General features: G+C 56.5%; 4 protein-coding genes across 4 annotated transcripts; 1 reads left to right on the forward strand and 3 right to left on the reverse strand.

Annotated features, from left to right (window-relative positions):
* Positions 1–597: 597 nt before the first annotated feature.
* G6M90_00g047880 (uncharacterized protein) lies at positions 598–2,838 on the forward strand (the record flags this gene model as incomplete). The annotated part of the gene is made up of 1 exon (XM_014689418.1): positions 598–2,838. One exon carries the CDS (start codon positions 598–600, stop codon positions 2,836–2,838), a length of 2,241 nt encoding a protein of 746 aa, XP_014544904.1.
* Positions 2,839–2,987: 149 nt separating this feature from the next.
* G6M90_00g047890 (uncharacterized protein) lies at positions 2,988–4,703 on the reverse strand (the record flags this gene model as incomplete). Its single annotated transcript, XM_014689419.1, has 2 exons — positions 2,988–3,960; positions 4,024–4,703. The coding sequence occupies 2 exons, from the start codon at positions 4,701–4,703 to the stop codon at positions 2,988–2,990; spliced, it is 1,653 nt and encodes a 550-aa protein (XP_014544905.1).
* A 2,421-nt stretch (positions 4,704–7,124) lies between these two features.
* Positions 7,125–9,361, reverse strand: G6M90_00g047900 (uncharacterized protein; the record flags this gene model as incomplete). The annotated part of the gene is made up of 3 exons (XM_014689420.1): positions 7,125–8,419; positions 8,484–9,218; positions 9,283–9,361. 3 exons carry the CDS (start codon positions 9,359–9,361, stop codon positions 7,125–7,127), a joined length of 2,109 nt encoding a protein of 702 aa, XP_014544906.1.
* Positions 9,362–11,819: 2,458 nt separating this feature from the next.
* On the reverse strand, positions 11,820–13,381 carry G6M90_00g047910 (uncharacterized protein; the record flags this gene model as incomplete). The annotated part of the gene is made up of 2 exons (XM_014689421.1): positions 11,820–13,175; positions 13,229–13,381. The coding sequence occupies 2 exons, from the start codon at positions 13,379–13,381 to the stop codon at positions 11,820–11,822; spliced, it is 1,509 nt and encodes a 502-aa protein (XP_014544907.1).
* Between the last annotated feature and the right edge of the window lie 434 nt (positions 13,382–13,815).

Below are 13,815 nucleotides of genomic sequence, written 5' to 3' on the forward strand. Positions count from 1 at the left end.
ACATTTCAACATTTGCCCGAAGCCCGCGCGGTCTCTCAAACCTGATAAAACTAGGTTTCGGGTAGCCACCCGCGCACCGGAGGCCCTGATTCCCCACGCGTCAAGGATTGGCATCGGCGAGCGCTCTTCCACCACCATGACACACCTGACTCTCCGTCTGTCGGCGTCTCTCGACAAACAGGACTCCGGGGAAAAGGCCACTCAACCCCACAATTTCCCCGGCACCCCGCGGATAAAAAAGGCCAAGGTTCTTGTAGGTTTCCTGTTTTGTGAACAGGAACATGTCCGGATGGATGCATTTGCAGCCTTGTACGGAGTAGGTGAAGATATTTTTCTCCGCTGCGAGCTGCGCATAGACAAACGGGCCGACTGCAAGCGTTGCGGATTACTGCGTGGCGCCTGGGATAGTTTGTCGATCACCAGCAGTCGATCCTCATGTTGAGCAACGTCGAGACTGGCCACGCGGCACGACCTCTAGACAAGATGTATATCTTAAAACCATGGTCATGATCCATTTGAATAGAATTGCTTTGGTAGCGGATCATCGCTAGGTACATGCAAGTATAGAAGCAACGCTGTCTAACCAGACCTGACAAGATGCGGCCTTGCTCACTCGCCCTGCTGGCTCTCGCAACTCTTGCATCATCAGCATCAGCATCAGCATCAGCATCATCATGCCAACCTCGCACCCAGCACCTTAGTGACCCCCCTTACGAAAATTACTTCTACTCCGACTGCAATGTCGACGCGCAAGCCGTCGTCACGAGTCCCCTGCCCGACAGCAACCTCAGCATCATCGGACCGCGTCTCATCGTCGCGTTCCCCGCCGGGAACAGCGGCATTTGCACCTTTTTCCAGCCGCACAAGGACAAGAATGGCACGCTGGCGGTTGCGCTCGTCAATTCGACCCTGGGAGCGCCCCTCGGCGCAGTCACGTCTCAGACAAATGCCACCAAGTATCCCCATGTCGGCGTGCAGGGCATCCTGTCTTTCAACAACTCGGCCGAGATGGCCGTGGCTATCCTCGGCAGCGTCCGAAACATCCGCGACTTCACCGAGGGGCCGAGTCTCTTGAGTCCCGTCATCCAGGACGCCGTCAAGGTGGCCAGGTACAACGGCACGGGGGTGCAGCTGTCGCGGCTGTGGCTGGACAACGTCACGACAACCACGCTCACCCTGGTCCCCTGGAGGAACGACAACGCCAGTATCCGCATCTCCAACAAGACGGTCGTCTTCGGCGCCGGCTTCTACCACTTCTCCACGACCTTCAACTACCCGCAGCTCAAGCAGCTCGAGCCCCGGCAGATCCTGAACAACCAGTCGCAGGGCCTCGCCCAGCAGGACCCCGCGGGCCAGGTGAGCTCGCTGTCCTTCTTCTCCTACACGGAGAAGCTGCTCGCCGGGGGCTGGCGCTTCCTCACCTACTTCGGCCGCGACAGCCTCATATCCGCGCTGCTCCTGCAGCCCGTCCTCAGCACGGGCAACGGGTCGGCAATGGAGGCCGTCATCGGCGCCGCCCTGGAGCGCATCAACCGCACCGACGGCTCGGTGTGCCACGAGGAGACCATCGGCGACTACGCCACGTTTCTCAACATGCAGGGGAACCTCTCCTCCACCGCCGCCGGCTTCACCTACCCCATGATCGACACCGACTACTACCTCCCCATCGTGATGGACAAGTACTTCCAGGCCCAGCCGGGCCGGATCCAGCCACTCCTAGCGACGAGGGCCGGCGCCGTCGACGCCGACAACAGGAACCTCACCTGGGGACAGTTGGCGTACATTAGTGCCCAGAAGATCATGAACATGACCGCCGCGTTTGAGAAGAACCCGTCCGTCGCGAACCTGATCCACCTCAAACAGGGCCAAGTCGTCGGACAATGGCGCGACTCGACGTACGGCATTGCCAACGCCCGCATCCCCTTCGACGTCAACTGCGCCCTGGCACCGGCGGCACTGTACTCCATCTCCCGGCTGGCCGGCATGCACGGCGTGTACCCAAACACCCCGGCGACATCGGGCTGGGCCTCGGCGGCGGCCCGGCGCGCACGCGTCTGGGAGGCCGAAACCCTCCGCTTCTTCCAGTACAACACCACGCTGGACACGGCGCGGGCCAGGCTGGCCGACTACGCCGCCAAGAACACCTTCTACAAGGGTCCCACCAACGCCGACTCCCTGGGCAGGTACTCCTCGGCCGGGGGGCTCATCGTCGACTACGGCATCGCCGTCCACAGCGCCGCGGCGCCCGACGTCGTCCCCGTCAGCCACACCGACACGGCGTTCAGACACTTCCTCCTCAACGCCACCGGCGACGACGCGCAGCTGACGGCCTTTGTCAACGCGTCGGCGAATGCCATCCTGCGCCCCTTCCCCGCGGGCCTGACCACCCCCGTCGGCGCCGTCGTCGCCAACCCCGCGCTGTCGGGGCGGGACGTGCTCATCGCCAACTTTACCAACGCGGCGTACCACGGGACCGTCGTCTGGGGCTGGCAGCTCGCCCTCATGGCCAAGGGCTTCGAGAGGCAGCTCGCGCGGTGCGGCACCCCGGCGCCCGCCGGGCCCCCGGGCTTCTGTAGGGACCAGGCCGTGCTCGGGGCGCTTAGGGCCGCGTACAACCGCTTGTGGGACGTGATTGAGGACAACGAGGGGCAGCTGCAGTCCGAGGTATGGAGCTGGACGTTTGGCGCGTCCGGCAACGGGACCGGCGGAGCGTACAAGCTCTCGCCGCTGGGCGTGTTGCCGCCGCCGCCTGGTGTCGGTGCCGGGACGGAGAGCGATGTGAGGCAGCTGTGGAGTTTGACGTTTCTCGCCGTGAAGAGGAATAAGGCGTATCAGTAGGCGGGAACTATGCATGGACTCTTGTTGCTTGGGTTGGGTATATATATGTATATAGGTGCCGCTTTCACCATTGTAATTTGAGACGTGTGCAAAAAAACAAGTTCCAAGTGTTCTCTTTTGTAAATGGCAGTGCAGCACTTGGCCGTACGCTAATAAATGTAGATAAACTCATCGTTCTGACGGTCTGTGAGATCCATAAACGCCTTCTCTCCTGTACGTGCCTCGCCAGCAAACTCTACAGTTCCAGCTGCAGTCTCGACGGCGTCCTCGCTCTCCTCGCCCATGGCGTGATATGTAGATTGCATCGAATGATCAACCATCTTGGCCTTCTTGCCGTTTCGAACACGCTTCTTCTCTTGGAGCTTGTTGAGCAGGATCAAGTTGGCCCACTGGATGAGGACAACGGCCACGAGCGCCACAAAGATGGCCAGACAGGCTCGGAGCCCGGGCTTGTAGGCGGGCGCGTCCTTCTCGTTGAAGAGAAGCGGGCCGATGATGTTGCCCGCCGAGCTGGCGGCGTTGTACACGCTCATGATGGCCGACTTCTTGGTGGTACCGGCCGTGTTGCCGACAATCCAGGTCACGATGAGCGGGTTCCCGCCAAAGAGGAATGCAAGGAGATAGTACCCGACCAGCAGGGCGGGCTTGGCGGATTGGCCGCGGGGAACAGAGTAGAGCACGGCCAGGCCAGCTACGACGGGAAGCATGAAGACCACCAGGACGGCCCCCTTGAGACGTGCCTTTTGGGCCAAGAAACTGGCCAGCAGGATGACGATGATTTGCACGGCGCCAAAGGGCATGTTGAGCAGACTGGTCATGTATTTGTCGGAAACCAGGCCGTTGAGAATAAGGGGACCAAAGGTGTTGGTGACGCTGGCGCCAACGTTTAACAGCAGCGCCATGCCGATCCAGAGGTAGGTCTTGGGCTCGAGGGCGGCCTCGAGAAGGTGTTGCCACTTGAACTCGCGGGAACCGGTACCGGTCTGGTTCGCTCGAAGCCGTTCAATGGCCTGGGCCCTTTCGTGCTCGGTGAGGAATCGGGCGGATGAGACATCGTTGTCGAGCTTCCAGTATACAAAGGGGGCCGAGACGATGGTGACGAGACCAACGAAGAGGAAGATGCTGTATGGATTCTACAGTTAGTCCGACATCTGCCATGGAACAAAAGGCGCAAAAGACACGTACATTTGCCACTCCTTGAGCAAATCCGACTTGATGTGGCCCAGGCCGTAGGACAAGGCGGCAGCGATGATGGTTGCCGCTCCGTTGGTGCCGTACCATGCGGCAACGCGAATCGGCTGCTCGGCGCGCCTGTACCACTGGCTCGTGATGATGCTAAACAGCGGCAGGCAACCGGCCTCGAAGAGTCCCAGGAAGAAGCGAGCGGCCATGAGGCTCCCAAAGTTGTGGCAGGCGGCCATGGAGGCCTGTGCAATGCCCCATCCCAGACAGAGGGTCGGCATCAGGATGCGATGAGGCACCTTGACGATCAGGAAGGACGAAAAGGGCTGCCATGCCAGCTGGGCAATCGGGGCGATGGACCCAACCAGCGAGTACTCGTTGCCGGTCAGATGGGTGTCTTCCTTGAGTCCGTAGGTCGCGCCGTACCCAAGCACGGACTTGTCGAGGATTTGCAAGAAGTAGACCCAGACAAGGATGGCCAAGATGACCTTGTCCGTCTTGCGGCGGATGCGGCGACTGTCCTCGTCAGTCAATTCGACCTGTCCGTCGCCAATGAGCGCCAAAGCCCGGTCCGCATGTCTCAGCTGATCCTGCAGCACGGCGCTCTTGACGTGGTCTTGGTCGATGCTGTGCTGGTGCTCCTCGTGAGCAGAGTTCAACTTGGGATCTGGTTGTGGTGGCATGGTGTTGACTGGGACTTGAACTTCAGGTCCGCCGCCCCGTTGGGATATTGTTGCAATCGGCAGGAAAGCAATGGAGAGGCAGATGGATGACAACCAGTCCCTATCGAGTCTGGACAAGACGGGAGCCGAGCGGCTCTTATATCCTGACGGCGCCAACGCTACTCCGTATATCCGGCATGAAGACACGAGAAAGGGTCAAGTTGGCTCGAGCTGATTGATTTCGCCAAGCGGGACTCCATGTCTGGACATTCGACGCCCCCCACATGGGTGGAGCCCGGGAGCCATTGGGAGCCTGGGGGAGTACTCAACTACCAGTACTGGCGCTGGACCGGACGCTACGGCACCAGCGAAGACTTGGAAAAGCCGGCACGCTATTGCAGCCACCGGAAGCTGCACGGTCTGGTGCTCACGGTTCACGGAGGAGGCACCTGGGCAATGGATGGCTCGGCCACGTCGAACGGGTCGCTGTTCAAAAGCCGACGGCCACGTGAGGCCACCAGATTGACCTTCTTCTCAATTGCCCCCAGTGCCAACTTTTGAAACCCCCCACGCTCTCCGCGCCCCAGATGCGCCCCCGGATTTGCCTCTGTTCAATGTCGAATCAATTAGAATTGGCGCTGTGCAAAGTTTGCCGCCCCCCAGAAGTGGCGTTTCCCAGATCTCCAGAGGCACCCCGGAATGTTACCCCGAACAATTCATTCATCCAGGCGCTGCGCAGATCATCGTCGGGCTGTTCTGGCACCCGTAGGTGTTTTTTTTTTTTCATTTCAGCGTTTTTTGATTCATGCTTCGAGCAATTCTACTGCAATTCTTGGCTTTGCTGCTTGCCGCATCTCCTCGTCTCTCAGCCCGCATGTCTCCTGATGTACAGCAGGTGTTGTAGTTGCACTCGTTCCGGCTATTGAGCCATTGCTTTCCAACCACCGACGCCACGCAGCCTTCACGCACCTCAATAGCCGACCGGCCTGAACACATTAACCAATCATTCCTCAATCCCACGAATATAGCCAGCGGCTGTTCCGCGTGGCGACGGTCCAGGTCGAAATGGCCGCACTGTTGGCCAACCGCAAACCGCAAACCCCAGTCGACATTGTTTCCAAGACCTGGACGCCAAGCTTGCAGGTTGGCACATAATAGAGTCTGGGGAAGAGTCGGGTGTTTTTGTATAGGAGTCAATATCCAAGGCATCTGGTCCAACCAGCCGGTTGGCATCAAACCACCCGCCACCACATGATGCGAATAGCAGCCGGGATGGAGCATTCGTTGGACCAGCATCCGTCCCCCACCTTGTGGCATGATTATTAGGGGATGATCAATCGGTTACTGACGCGGATACTCCAAGTGATATCATTGCTGTCAATAGTAGTCTGTAGTTGTAGAGCGGCTATTGCTACATGGTGTTGCGATGTGATGCGATGTGATGCGGTGCAATGCGATGCATCCCCGAGGCAATTGCCATTAGCCTTTCCTGACCCGTGACAACCCAGAGCGGCATTTGACCTCCTGATATACTTGTCGAAATCAATATCCATGCCAGACATATTTCTCGTCATAGGTTTGTCACGCACGGCAATTGATTCCGTCTCTCGAGCTCAACATCTCACCATAACTGCCTCGCATTTGCCGCCCAACATTCTAATTAACGTAACCGCTTGGCAACGGCCAGTCAGCTTACGCCGCAACCCTGCGCAATTACACAATGCCAGCCACATAATTCAAAAGCCATCGCCTCATAAAAACAATAGCCGGCGTGCAGATACCCTCAGAAAGCGCCAAATGCCGCTCCTCCAAGTCCTCGATGCACAAGACATCAGTCCCAAGGAATATCTGGTGGAGCCTGTTTCTTTGAACTCAACCCCAACCCGAGACTCTCAAAACCGACCTCGACCCATCAATTCGTCGGCTCGGCTTTCTCGTCCTCCGGCGCACACATGGACTGTATCCCGCCAGTCCCTTGCGGCGTCCTCCTCGCGAGGCTGTGAGAAATGTCAAGTGCCGCCATCCTAGACGCCGTCGCGCAGCACGGCATACCCTTCCAGGGTTCCGAGTTTGGAACTCCTCGAGCCAAGGATTCTATTTGAACGCACATGTATTTACGAGCCGGGGGCAAAACCTCAAGACCGGCGGCGCGACGCCCTCAAGAGGCCGCCTTGTGGATGGCCGCACGCCGTGCTCAACACAGAGCATGTTGATATAGGGGCAGTCCGAGAGGATCCGAGTCACACATGGCGAAGGCATGGACAAAGAGGAGCACACGGAATTTTGAGAGAGTAAAAAGACAATTGCAAGAGTAACGATGCTCATTGTTTTACAAAGAAGAAGAATTTTTTGTGCATTCTAGTCAAGTATGTTCTCATAGTCCAAACTCATAACGCATATCCCGTAGCGACTGTCTTTGACCAAGGAATAAATGAAATGCAGCTACAGCTTAATAGTGGGCAAGTCTGACATGTGTACCTTGGCAGCGCCGTACGGAATCAGTCTATACGTCTTCTTGTCTCCAATGCATCTTCTATCGGCTAGGGCCGGTGGCAAGTCCGGAATGGTATCCATGTACAAGCCCCATTCGATCTCGCACCCGTCCACAGTCACGTAATTGGGCGGCTGGCCGTACTCGAAGATGGGGTCAACCAGGCGCTTGTTGCCGGCGTCGCTGTACTTCAAGGTGCTAGGGTCAATGGCCACGTTCCAGGGCTGGGTGTTTTTGATGTAGTAGTCGCGGAGTTCTCTGTAGGGCAGGTAGTCCAGCCCTTCGCCCTTGGTGTCGTAAAAGGCGTGCGGGAAGGACGACGTGTTTGAATATCCGACGTCGAGAGCGTACAGCATGTTGCCGAAAAAGACGGCGACGCTGTCGCCGGGACGCTCCTCGGTGCGGACGGCGGCGCTAATGGTGAATCTGACCTTGGAGCCCCCTGCCTGGATGGGAACCTTTTGCATGCCCTTTCCGGTGCCGGCGTCGGTGGTGGAAACCCCGGATGGTGACACGGCCGTGATGGTGTAGCCGGTCGCCCAGTCCGGAACACGGAGGTAGAGGTCGAATTCTGCCTCTGCGTCGATTGTATATACCAGGGTGTCTCCGAATGGATATGTAGTGTCGCAGGTGATGGTGACGGGGTCCTTGTTGACAGTTGTCATTACTTTGGTCGGGCTGAGAAGAGCGTGACCGAGGCCATTCTCGCCGACTCTCACCCAGCTGTGTGAGACAAATTTGGGATATCCCTGTCCGTGGTTGACAGTGCAGCAGGGGTAGAGGGGCTCCATTCCAAACGTCGTCGCGAGGCCGCTGTTGGCGGTTGTGAATACGTTGGGCACATGTCCATCTACTTTGGTTATGTTGATAGCCCACGGCTGATTTGGCTGCGCCATGTACTGGTGCGCCCATTTGCCGCGCGACCTCCTCCTCTCCTCTTCAGTGCCATCAAATTGGTCGCCCGTCATCATGGCGGGAAAGGCATTGAAGATGGTGCGCTCGGCTCTGTCCGCAAAGACGTTGTCGCCGAGGATCTGGTAGAGATATGCCAAGGAGTAGCTGGTTTCAACAGCCGTACACAACTCGCTGCCAGCATAAGGAGCCGAGGTGTGTTCGTGCTCGTCAGCAAGAATAGTCCCAGAAGCCGACCCGTAGTTGGTGAAGGTCCAATCTACGGCTTTATGTGTCATGTCAATCATGGCCTGGCTGCCGTTAATGCGATAAAGGACAGATGATGCCTTGAGACCTACAAAGGGCTGAGTCAGTATTATTGGAGTACCACCGGCCATAGCATCAACTGATGTGCTCACCTTGTCCCACGTTTACGCCATGAATAAACGGGTGAGTGCGAGAATCCGCCGGATTAGCAGGCTGGACGTTGGCGTACCAGGCGTCCCAATTGCGTGGGTTCTGGGAATAAAACATGTCCATGTTCTCCCACAGCACCGAGTCTTCTTCGGGGGACCCTGGATGGTTCTCAAGGAGCCATTGGATGGTGATGATGAGATCGTGGATACGAACCTGACCCCATGTGCAGTCCACATCTCTGTGGCATCTGGCAAATCCCTCGCTCTGGTTGTTCAGCATCTTGTTTGCCAAGGTCATGAAGCGACGCAGGCTGTCGACAACGGGCTTCTCCCATTGCGCCTTGTCTGCCTCGGCCAGCTGGATCAGACCCAGGAACATGGGAGTTCGCGCCCAGAAGTTCCTCAACTCTCCGACCTCGGGGCCAATCCAGCCGTCACCAGCCTGGTGTCCGAGAACCTGTGTGGCGACCTGTTCCGCCTGCTCCCTGAGTCTGTGATTGTCAAGAGTGTAAGCCAGGGGCACGATGGAGTTGAACCAATACGGCAGCGCCTCATTGAGGTTGCTGTATTCGACACCATTGGTGCCTGGCTCGTTCAGCCAGCTGGACAAATTCACATAGACGTAGAAGTCGTGCTCATGTCCAAAGAGGCCATCCGCCATGGCGCGGCTCTCTCCCCACAACCAGCCGTTTGCCTTGATGTCTCCCAGCGGCAGGGGAGCATACTGCCATGGCTGGACTGTAAAACAAATCAGGCAGGTCAGTCAAAGGTGTCGATCCCTCGAGGGAGGAGTGTTACTTACGAGTTCTCGCGGATGATACGGCGCCAACGAGGGCGCTGAGAGGAAGCTGGGCGACTACAAAACGTCTCGTCAACCGCATTGTTGCTGAAAACTGCTGCTCGGAAACAGGGAGAAACGACTGCAACACAACAAAAGTGACTTGCTTGACATGTTTCAACTCTCCAAGAAAGGATCATCACGGCAGCGGTGATCAACGACTTATATGAGGTGGCACTTACCATCCATGATTGCTTCTCCCCCGCGTGAGACCTGCACTCTTTCCCTGGTGCAAATCACAATCCAGATTCCGAGCCGAGAACATACCGGTATGCGACCAAACCAAGGACCTGGTAACACAAAAGGACCGGGCGGTGGAAAATTACAGTCTCATGCGGGCGGCTACGTGCAATGGAATGGAATGGAATGCAACGAGCGCGCGAATGCACGTCGGCAAAGGCCACCAGCGGTGTAACGGACCGAAAAGTAAACACCTAAAGCGCCCAGGTAAGTCAAGATGCAAAAGGCAAGTCAAGGGTTGAGGCGTCGCGTGCGCGTGATGCACTTTGGTTCCCTCGGTGCAACCTCACGGACCACGGATCTGGCTGAGGAGGAGACAAAAGCGGTGTTTTAACTCGCCGCCTCGCCGTCTATGTACATGATTTTCGCCAACCATGTGTGCCAATGCAAGAATAGCGTTTTGCGGCAAGTGCTCGAGTGTCTTTGTGATCTGTTCATGCGGGGGAGAGCCTGGTCCCCTGACCCAAGACAGACTCAAAAGTGTGCCAGTTGACCCGGCTCATCTCCACGATGCAGGGCAGGCTGGCCCACGGAGCCAATCACATCGAGGCGGCCACGCGCGTAAATTGGACAATTGGAAAGCGGGTTTCAAGTCTGTGAGACGCGCCATGGCCAATGCTGGCGCGGAGCACGGAGTAGAGCGCCCGAGAAGGGAAAAAGGGAAGAAAATAAAAAGGAAATTGAAACGCGGCGCGCAGGGGAAGGAGCGGCCCAGATTGCCGACGTTCACCTTTGTGAATGTACCACTACTCCGCACCGAGTCTGGAATATGATATGTACATCTCTGTACGGAGTATGCGCCGTACAAAAAGACTCGCCTAGCCAACACTGATCGTCGCTGGCCAGGCCACGGCGCGCATCCATCCGGCGACAAACTCTGAAAGCAGACGGGCAGATCAGACAAATTCCCTCGCCCACGCCGTCATGACCTCTTTACACGTGGCATCGCCATTTCTCAACGACGATCGCTCCCCGACATCGAGACAACGGACACGCTGCCCGTCCTGGGCATACGATGCGCGGTCTGGGAGGACGTCCCCGTGCGAGGTCCACGCAGGTCCAACATGTAATGGCACGCAACAATACATATGCACGGCAACATTGCAAGCGGCATGGAGCAGCACGTCACGGAGTCATGGAGATGCGGAGGCGCGGAGCACAAGGACAGGCATCACGAAGTAAGGACGGCGCAACAATGCATGATCCAGGTGAAAACCCTCGCGTCGCACCGCCCCCCCCTCAGACAACGGCAATTCCTTGTTCGCCGTGTCACATCTAAATTTGACGTCCGATCGAATCTTGGCGCCGCATGCTCTGTCCATGTAGACTGTTGATGGGTGGTGTGGTGTCGGTGCCATGTGCAGCTCGTTGTGATGCCATTGTTCCGGTGATATCGCCTTCGGCCACCGGCCCGAATCGTCCGACCTCTTTTCCTCCCCTCTTTTCGCGGGGAGGCAATTCTGGGCTAGGCGTAACCCGTACGCCCAGAGTTCTGGATGCATTCGAGAACCAATGGCGGCAGCCTGACGCGGGGAAGTTTGGACATATTGAAGCACCTGACTTGTCGTGAGTGGCCAACGTTCAAGTGATTCAAACAAGAAGCTCGAATGCTACACATGTTTGTTGAGGGGTCTCGATGGCATCACCTGCTCATCACCGACGGCCAAATCTCTGTACAAGTCAATGCCGGCGCAAGTTAGTGGATTGCCGCCATTCCCGCTGCAGCACATGATGACTTCAAAGTCGTACATACTTTCCCCCCCTTCCTCGTGATGGCGTCTACATCGCTCGAGGGTTGGTGCTGGATTGCAGTGCCTAATGTTCCAGGTTTACGCCTGTTTTGACCCTGGGGGAGGGACAACATACTACGAGTTGGATCCGGATAGAGCGGCGATTGCTCGAGTTGGATGATGTAGGTTGTGGATGTAGTTGCTCACAGACGTAGCAGACACAGCAGCCAAGGGATACATGGCAAAAGTGCCTTTTGAGAATTTTGCTATGTGCAAGACTCAAAAAACGCCATGATTAGCTTCTTCACGCGGTCAGGAATCTGTGACGTGCAAAGTTTCGCCTCGCCGCTGAATACGACCAAAGGTGTTGAGAGACAAATAATCATATATAGTCTAAATCCACACTGATCGTTTGTCGACGTTAATAATAGCCTTCTGTCCGTCCGAGGAGCAGATGGATAACAAAATCGATTAGGCTACCGACTCTTACGTAAAGGCCCGGGTGGTGATACAGGCTGACACTAACAGGATCTACTGCTTCTCAGACCACGGAATACTGACGCCAAAATCCTCAGCGACCTTCATTGCCGAGACGACACACCCTTCCAAAAGAACCAAGCCATCCCAGCACCAGGAGCCTACAATCCACACGTTATCCTTTCCGTTCACCCACACATCCTCACTGCCATGTGCCGATGTGTCCTTGCCCATCACCCTTTCCACCATGCTCCTACTCCGTATGGTCCGTAGTGTTCGGGTGAATTTTGACGTGTGCAAGCTTCCCTTAGATTCTGCAATGCAGGCAGAAGGACTTGTCCTGATGACCACTCCGCTGGGCAGGAAATGGAACGACTCGGACTGGGCAGTGCCGCCATGGAAGGCGGTCCTGAATTCCATAATCTGGGCATCGCCCCCACGATACGAGCATTCTCCGGACGGCGTTTGTCCCTCGCCGCGGGCAAGGGATACGCCCCCGGAAGGCGGGGCGAGGATCGAGCTTGTGACGGGAGCCGTTGGGATCACGCCCAGCGTGGATCTGGACGGGCTGAAAATGGTGGCAGCAACGTTTGGAGATACAGCGAGCACCACGCGATCAAATATCTCTTCCGAGGAAGAGGATCTTCCGTCCTTTGCTTGTTCCCAGCGCACGAGCATGCCTTGGTCGACTCGAGTCACCTGGGTAACCCGTGCTCCCAGGCGAACGTCTTCGATTCCCTTGGATAGTGTCGATTGGACGCGGTTGACACCTCCCTGAGGAACAAATGTTTTTCGAAAGAAAGACCCCTTTACGAAATCAACGACGTCACTTGCTGGAAAATCCATCATTTCAGCGTGTGAACAACTACATATGATGCTCAGCACGGGGAGGAGATAATACACTGCGTATTGTCGTGGCAGTCGTATCCTTTGTAGATAGTGATGAAAGGTTTCCGAGTCGCTGGATGACTTCGTATCAGCATCGACATCCGAGCAAGGCTCTGATTGGCTCGTCCATGGCTGGAGAAGAAAGCAGGCCACGAAGAACCACATGTGGCATATCGCCAGATAAAACGTTTGGAGGATCTGCCGCAGGGAGCTGTGCCAGAAATTTGGTGATAACAGCAAAAGTTCGTGCAGCCTCCTGTTATAGACGAAGTAGGAGTCCGGTATCGTCTCTGCATCTCTTGGTTCGGGTGGCGGCTCATATTGTGATGTCGCAGAGGCCTTTGTGTAGACCCAGACGAGGCGGATCCGTTGAAAGCCAATACCTAGGTGCTCGTACATGCGACAAAGGTTGTTGTAGTAGCCTTTGCAAAAGCTACGCGGTGGAACGTCCACGCGCTCATTTTTGCCCGTCTTTGCATTGCTGAGCGTGATAGATGCGGCGTCGAGCGATAGCGTGTCTGCCTACGGATTGTTAGTATTTCACCTGTCGCATCGTCATGGTCTGCACTCTGTACCTGTTCAAAAAGCGTCACGCCGTACCGCTTTCGCTCATCATGGTGGACAAGATAGGCAGTCGTTAGCCCAGCTAATCCAGTCCCAATGATGGCGACACGACTTTTACGACTGGAGCCATCTGTCGCCTCGCCCTGCCGCTGTCGCTGGTTCATATTTCTATGATGCGCAAACTTGGTCCCAGACGGTGTGTAACCGATGTCTCGCAATCCGGAAGTCGTATATCGAAGATGTCTTGGAGCGGTCAGGTTCTGCACTACAGGATAGGAGAAGGGATGAAGGATGGTGTAACCACCAGCTCCCGACTCCGTACGTACAGTACTACTCGGTAGTCCACAAGACGTCAACACCTGGAGGGGTCGTGCACGTGGCGTCTGATCGACAACGATGTTGGAGCGGTTGTCATGGTCTGGAAGATGCCACTAGGTAACGTAGTCTGGTGCTACAGTTGGGACGGATCTTAGGGTGTACGGCGACGCCGTTGTGTTCCAATATTAATTGCATCGTTACGATGTTCACTCCAGATGACGCAGCGACCTCGGGTCAACGTTGACGAGAGATGCCCGACTATGATTTCGCCCAGAAAAAA

The sequence above is a fragment of the Metarhizium brunneum genome, chromosome 2 (genome assembly GCF_013426205.1).
Source record: "Metarhizium brunneum chromosome 2, complete sequence".
Taxonomy (NCBI): domain Eukaryota; kingdom Fungi; phylum Ascomycota; class Sordariomycetes; order Hypocreales; family Clavicipitaceae; genus Metarhizium; species Metarhizium brunneum.